Source organism: Pteropus alecto, unplaced genomic scaffold (genome assembly GCF_000325575.1).
Source record: "Pteropus alecto unplaced genomic scaffold, ASM32557v1 scaffold71, whole genome shotgun sequence".
Lineage (NCBI taxonomy): Eukaryota > Metazoa > Chordata > Mammalia > Chiroptera > Pteropodidae > Pteropus > Pteropus alecto.
In genome coordinates, this window is record NW_006433024.1 from 5944029 (window position 1) to 5951665 (window position 7637).

The 7637-nt window shown below is 36.3% G+C and overlaps 1 protein-coding gene across 1 annotated transcript; it reads right to left on the minus strand.

The window, feature by feature from the left end:
- Positions 1-1849: 1849 nt before the first annotated feature.
- LIN7C (lin-7 homolog C, crumbs cell polarity complex component) lies at positions 1850-6520 on the minus strand. Its single transcript, XM_006907987.3, has 5 exons — positions 6421-6520; positions 5161-5279; positions 4835-4906; positions 3063-3272; positions 1850-2471 (listed from the first exon to the last, which is right to left on the minus strand). Exons 1-5 carry the CDS (start codon positions 6455-6457, stop codon positions 2316-2318), a joined length of 594 nt encoding a protein of 197 aa, XP_006908049.1. The 5' UTR covers positions 6458-6520; the 3' UTR covers positions 1850-2315.
- Positions 6521-7637: the final 1117 nt, after the last annotated feature.

Genomic DNA, 7637 nt, shown 5'->3' on the forward strand with positions numbered 1-7637 from the left:
CAAAATTGCCCTCATCACCTTTTACTTTTTCTTGTCAGAAAAAAGTGTATGCATCTCTGGAACCATAAATGATGTTAAAATAGGCATTTATAAAACGGCAAGGAGCATTTCACGGGGAGTTTGTTTTTTACAATCACTGGCACTGCAGCCATCAGTAGGTCACAAGTAAAACTTCTCTAAGTATAAGCAAAATGGAATATAAAGTTTTGAACTGCATTAGGTCTGTTGCCTGCGTTTGGCTGATCTCATTTTTTCAAAACGTGACTCCATTTCTTCTAAGACCTTGGGTGTATATCGTACTACTAATTTAACCTTTCCTTGAGCCGCTTTCAGCAGTTCTACAGCTTTTTCATGATGTTCTCCTTCAACGCTCTAGAAAAAAAAATACATAATTAGTATCTAGGTTTTGTAAGTCACTCAAAATGCAAAAATGCTTAAAATACGTTTAAGTAAAAAAAGTTTTAATGTAAGTAAAAAGTTTTAATATCATTTCAACACTATAAACCTATGAAATAACCCAGTTTTATTAATGTTAATCAGTGTGAAATCCTCTGCTAAGTCATAATCTTTTGTAGTGCAGGAACTGGTTTATAAGATCCAAACAATTAGCATATCAATCTATATGCCCCATTATTTAATAAACCAGAAGTAAATCAAGCAGCTGCCATTCTGTAAGACTAAAATGAGATAAGACTTCTAATTTAAATATTGCCTCAACTACTAAATAGCATACTAACTTCATAAAAATCACACTAAGTGGTAATTTACATTGGAAAAAAGCAAAACACTCTTAAAGTGCTTTAAAATGTATCACCGTACTAAATAGTACTGCCTAGAATTCTCCCATGGGATTTCTAAACTACAAAGAATCACTGAACACTGGAATAATCTTTTAAGACTCACAGTGCTCACAACATGCAGAAAAAGTTATACATTTCTAGTCTTCCTGAAGGAATGTTACAAAATGCCCACTTTTTACACAGGGTCTAAATTCCTTATTATTTCAAACCATTATCTTCTTTTTAGCATCTGTCACTTAAAAAAAAAACCATACAAATGTTCCTGTAAGTTGTGACTGAAAATGAACTTCAACTCTAAATTTCAGCCTTTAAAAAAATCTGTCTTGCACTAATAGCTGCCTTTTATTAAAATAGTGACATCCAGTGGACAACCGAAAGTATCCCTCAGAATTCCCATCACTATGTTTGAATCATAAAGATCACATCTCTAAATCCAACCATTTTAAGTTCCTACTCATTCTGACAGAGTCTACAGATTCTTATGAATACATTACCTCATAATTCCTACATATCTTAAATAGATCCTTGCATAATCTTCCTATTTAAAATCAATTCCTTAAACCATGCTGGTGTATGTAACTCTTGAGGCTAATGAGGTTAAAGTATTACTTTTTCTTCTTTGCTTCTGCTATTTCTCACCACAAACTAACTGGCTCATCTCTAGGAATAGAAGGACCAAAATATGAAAAACATATTTAAATAAAAATGAATAGCATTAAAAAATTTGCAAAAGATGAAAACCTGAACCTGTTTTGTATTTGTAATTTGATATACCATTGAATATAGATGTAATCAGTAATGCTAAAAGTCAAATTACATCCTTTTGCCTTGTGCTCAATTATGAAAGAATACATATTTTAGCAATGATTGTTCAAATGTTTAAAAACTTACTTTTATAAATCAGTAGAAATGAGTCATCACTATCCATTTATGTTTAAAAGTAAAAAACTTCCACTGTGCTATGATTTATCAATGATTATACGTATTATGTGTGTGTTCAAAGTACAAAATGCAGCAGTGATGTTAACACTGACAGTGTAATGAACTGCTATAGCTGAAACTGTTTAATTTCTTGGAAAACTGTAAAGAAATTTTACAGGTTAAAAAAAATAGAGTAAGCAAAAAAAGAAACGGAGAACAGTTATTTTTAAATAAGCAGCCAAAGGAAGAAAACTTTTTTTCCTAAAAAAAGATTAAGAATGTAAAAGTACATCTGAATATTAAAAAAGCATTTTTAAAAATCTGTAACAACTTTATGACAAAATCTGCATTTGAAAAAGGCCTGTAAAAAGAGCGGGACAAAATTGCCCTCATCACCTTTTACTTTTTCTTGTCAGAAAAAAGTGTATGCATCTCTGGAACCATAAATGATGTTAAAATAGGCATTTATAAAACGGCAAGGAGCATTTCACGGGGAGTTTGTTTTTTACAATCACTGGCACTGCAGCCATCAGTAGGTCACAAGTAAAACTTCTCTAAGTATAAGCAAAATGGAATATAAAGTTTTGAACTGCATTAGGTCTGTTGCCTGCGTTTGGCTGATCTCATTTTTTCAAAACGTGACTCCATTTCTTCTAAGACCTTGGGTGTATATCGTACTACTAATTTAACCTTTCCTTGAGCCGCTTTCAGCAGTTCTACAGCTTTTTCATGATGTTCTCCTTCAACGCTCTAGAAAAAAAAATACATAATTAGTATCTAGGTTTTGTAAGTCACTCAAAATGCAAAAATGCTTAAAATACGTTTAAGTAAAAAAAGTTTTAATGTAAGTAAAAAGTTTTAATATCATTTCAACACTATAAACCTATGAAATAACCCAGTTTTATTAATGTTAATCAGTGTGAAATCCTCTGCTAAGTCATAATCTTTTGTAGTGCAGGAACTGGTTTATAAGATCCAAACAATTAGCATATCAATCTATATGCCCCATTATTTAATAAACCAGAAGTAAATCAAGCAGCTGCCATTCTGTAAGACTAAAATGAGATAAGACTTCTAATTTAAATATTGCCTCAACTACTAAATAGCATACTAACTTCATAAAAATCACACTAAGTGGTAATTTACATTGGAAAAAAGCAAAACACTCTTAAAGTGCTTTAAAATGTATCACCGTACTAAATAGTACTGCCTAGAATTCTCCCATGGGATTTCTAAACTACAAAGTTTTGTTCTTCCCCCTACATCTTCTATTTCTCTAACTCATATACACCCCCAAGTGGTCTTAACACATCACTACAAATAGAAATAAAACATCCTTACCACTCCATTAACAGAAAGAAGTTGATCTCCTCGCTTGAGGCCCCCATGTCTATCTGCAATTCCACCTGGAATTATTCGAGATATATAGATTGGAGAGTTTTGCTCTTTGCCTCCCATAATATTGAATCCAAGGCCCTCTTCTGTTTTTGGTAGCTCAACAACTCGAGGATGAGAATGGCCTTCACTGGCAGCAAACGCAGCAACAGTAGCCTGAAAAAAATTTTTACTATTTAAAAAATATGACCTTTGTTAACTTCAGTTCTTTAGTCTCTTTTTAGAAACTACCTTCGAGGTTCCTACTTTTGATGTTTGAATACCCACAAATTGGTAGTTCGAGGAGAAGGTAAGCTAAGAGGACGTTTTAGAGAAGACTGGGAAGCATACCATGGGACTATGTAGGACATGTAAAGATTGTTCAGGTCAGTCCATCCAGGGCTCAGAACTTCTGTGAAACAGGCTTGTTGGGCAGACGAACATTAACATTAAAAAAGAGAACCCCCTACCCTGACATGCCAGCAGTCTTGAGCTCTCGGATAGCCCTATCCGGCTCCTTCAAAGGCCTTTGTGTAGAACACAACCTATCTACATAACCTATAAGGAGGCAAGCGTCATTATATATTCAGGCATTTTGGCTGCTGTACTATGTTTCTTATGCTAAATAACTCATTAACAAATAACTAAGAATCAAGAAAAAGAGGAGCACATATAGTCAACATGAATCTTTTTGTTCGTTTTCTAGTTACTACTAAAACTGCACAGATGAAAGAGAGCCACAACTTTAAAATTTTCAAATTTAGGTTTATCTAGATTAATTCTAACACAAAGTTAAGATATTTGGTTTTATTTTTCTTTTAAAGGTAATTAAGTAACCTGGTACCATTTTTCGTGCTAGATCAGGATGCATGAACAAAAATGGGAGGGGGGAGAGGAAGAAAATCAAGATTTGTTGACTACTACTATGTTCTAAACTCTGAGAGAGGCCCCATTTTGCAGATATTGGAACTAAGGCTCATATATTCATTAAGCTATAAAGGTCATATAACTCAGGAATTAAAGCCAAATTTCTACGTTTTTTTCTATTCTGCCAAACTACACCCATGTTTGAGTGTTTGTATTCAAACAGAAAATCCAGTATTTCCTTTTGTGAACCAGTTAACTATCAATGAAAAATTACTTGCTAATGACAAATGTTAGTATAAGTCATCCAGTGCTAACATAAATTTATTCTAACCATATATGATGGCTACTGAGATCAATGTTGGAATTATTAGAGGAAAACACGTACATAAAGCACATAAACCCTGCCAGCCACAGCTCTGCAGTGATAACCTACTGCTGACATTACCCCATAATTGCAGAGTGAAGGTAAAGAAGAAAGCAAAGAACAACCTGGGGGAGCACCCCAGTTCTACCATTTACTGTTTGGTTGGTCTGAGGCAGATAACCTAGTCTGATACTTCCTCACCAATAAAATAAGGATAGTAATTCATATCTCAGAATTTTGAAGAAAATTTACATAATATATGTATATTGCATATAACTATTAGGTGTATAATTACCTGTATGCAAATGTACTTTTAATATATTATCTAACTGCATAATTATCTTTTGTAAAGACAATTAAAAAAAGGGTTGTTTCTTAGTACTTGAGACATTTAGTGTAGGTTGAAGGACATGTTAGTTTTCAAAATAAGCTTATTATGAATTTAATAATTGCATATTTTAAACTTCTAATTTATAAAGAATCTGTTTTAGTAAATGACAAAATTTACCTTTGCGGTCGCATTCGCTCTCACTTCAGGACTGCTGCTGATGTCCACAGTCTCATAGACATGTTCATATACCTATAAAATCAAAGTTATTATGATTTTAAATCTTAGAATATGCTAGGTTTGAGTTCTGTGAAGTTAATGAATGTGTTAAAATTTTAGGCAAAGTTATGCATCTTTGTAAAATGTTCTTCTATTAGAAATTCCAAAAATGAGGACAGATTCTAATGTTTTTCAAAGTTTGTTTTCTTAAGAAATTCTGAAACCAAATTTCAAAGTATTATCTAATTAACTCAAGTTTTTAGTAAATTTCAATCTCATTTACTCACCTCTCTTACAGCATTGCAGAATTCACTTTGAAGGACTCTTTGTAAAGCCTGAAGCTTCTGTGGTGGTACTTCTCCACTCCTTTGTAATTTTTCCAACAATTCAATTGCTCTACAAATATCTAGAGTTAAACAAACACACACTGATAATTTTCTCCAAAGAGTCTCTAAATACCTATTTTACAGTGTACTAATTAGGATTCATCAAGAAGAACATATGTAGAACACAGAGAAAAAAAGCATAAGAGTATGAGTGTGTGTGTACCCATGTGAGGATGGGAATGTAAAATATCAGAAGGCTCAATTTTATAGTAGATTAAGAATACTGATCTTGCACATGTACAAAATCTGGGAAAAAGCATCACTGAGAGACAGGAAAAGTGAATACTAAATCACAGGAAAGGACTGGGGCTCAAATGTGATAGATGAACATTGTACTGCTTCAGAAAAGCTGACAATATTATCCGTAATTTTTCAGTCAAAACTTACCTATCATTGTTAGTAATTAAAGCACTGAACAACAGAATATACTGTGTGCTAGTGAAATCACTGCTCATTTCCCAAAGGAAAACACAATATATATGGTAGATACCAACTGCTTAATTACAGATACAGTTAGTCGCAGGGACACAAATTAACTGGTCTGTTTTCAACTTAAGAAGTGTTTTAATTAAGACAATCAAATACATATGGTTACAAAAGAGAAAAATAAAAAGTGAATTTTGTCAATCTGGTTTCAATACTAGCTAGGTGATTCTGGACAAATTACTTAACCTCCCTGTGTCTCAGTTTCTTCATATAAAAGGGGAATAACATGGTTCTGTGGTAAGGTGTTGTGAGTCCGGGATGCGTGTGATATGTGGGTACACTTGCTTTGTGCACCGATAAATACGGGCTGTGCGGGTATTCTGTCCGAACTGGGCGTATGATGTTTGTGTCTCGAGATAATTCGTCTCTGAACGCCGCGTCTGCTGTGCTCACCCGAGTGTGCGGCATGTGTCTGCGAACGCGGACAGGTGGTATTCAACAGTGCTCTGCCCTGGGACAGTTTACGCGAACAGAGAAGTCGTCTGGGTGTTGGTCAAGAGGATCGCAAGCGCCCACCCTGGGGCCGGGCGCAAGGACGTCGACGGTCACCGACGCCAGCTGGAGGGACAGCCTGGCTCCGGGTCTCGGAGCTTGGGCCGCTCCTCCTCCCCTGTTGCGACACAGCACTCCTCCACCCCCTCCGCCCTCCTTGGTCCGGGCCTCCGCCGCACTCACCCCTCTCCAGCCGCACAGGTTCCCCCAGCGCCGCCATCTTCTCCCTTTGCCTACAGACCCACAGGAAATGACGACAGAGGGGCTGCGGTGAGGGGCGGGGCCTAGAGGAAGCCGGGAGGGCGAGGTCTGGCCAGTATCGCGAGAGGTGCAGCGAGGTCTGGGTCTCACCCAGGCCTTCAGGGGAGGAGGTGCATGAGCGCAGGTGCTGGAGGTGGGCTGTCCGCTGCACCATCAGCGGTTGTAAGTGTCGAATATCCTAGCCTCCTAAAATTGAAAAGATCCCGTTTCTCGGCTTTTGGTCCCTGCCTCGGGATTCAAGCCTCATCTCACCTGCTTGGAACCTTCGTCTCACGTGGAGGAGTCCGGATCCTTGTCCAAGTTTCACCATTTGTGGCTCTATCTTCACATAGCCGCTTTCGTCCTCAGTTTCTCCATCTGTGCGACAAAGAGCCCTATCTCCAAGATCCTTTCTATTCTTAAACCCTGGGATTCCGTGACACCTAAGTGTGTAAATGGTATATTACAAATTTTCCTTTTGTGGCAGCTGCTTTAGTTTAAAAAATTCAAGGCGCAAATCTTCCCTACAAATTTATTTGAGAGTGAAGATGAAAAGTAACAAATCATGAAATACACTTGGGTGACAGAGAAAGTAAGGCACTTTAGCGCACCACAAAGTAATTTTTTGAAGTCGATCTAGAATCTTATATAAATAAAATATGAAGCGAATAATATTATTAATGCGTTACTGATTTTTAGGGACATTTGAAAATTTCATAAATCTATAAAATGTTAGTCCTTAATTTAAATGAATTATTAATTTGCCCAGTATTTAAATTCTAGTAAGATTTATTCAAGTCTTAGGCTATGCCGATAAGTTATGTGCTCTCCCATATAAGTTTTCAACACTTCATTACACAGCTGTTTCAGCAACCTGGGTGCCCCTGGCCCACCCTTTCCATTCAACAGTAATATTTTCTTCTAATCCACTGTGAACATCACCACTATACTCTTTCCTCACCCCCTTGAACCCTGATTTCATCATCAAAGGTTTCTGTTCAGAAACTTTCATTGATTTCTCCATTCCTATTTTTAAAATCTTTTATACTCTGACCCTAATCCACTTAACTTCATTTCTATTATCCCTCAAGTGCTACCACTGCTCCAGTAGAGGTAGTACAGTAGCCCCCCTTTATGTGCGGCTTCACTTTCCATGGTTT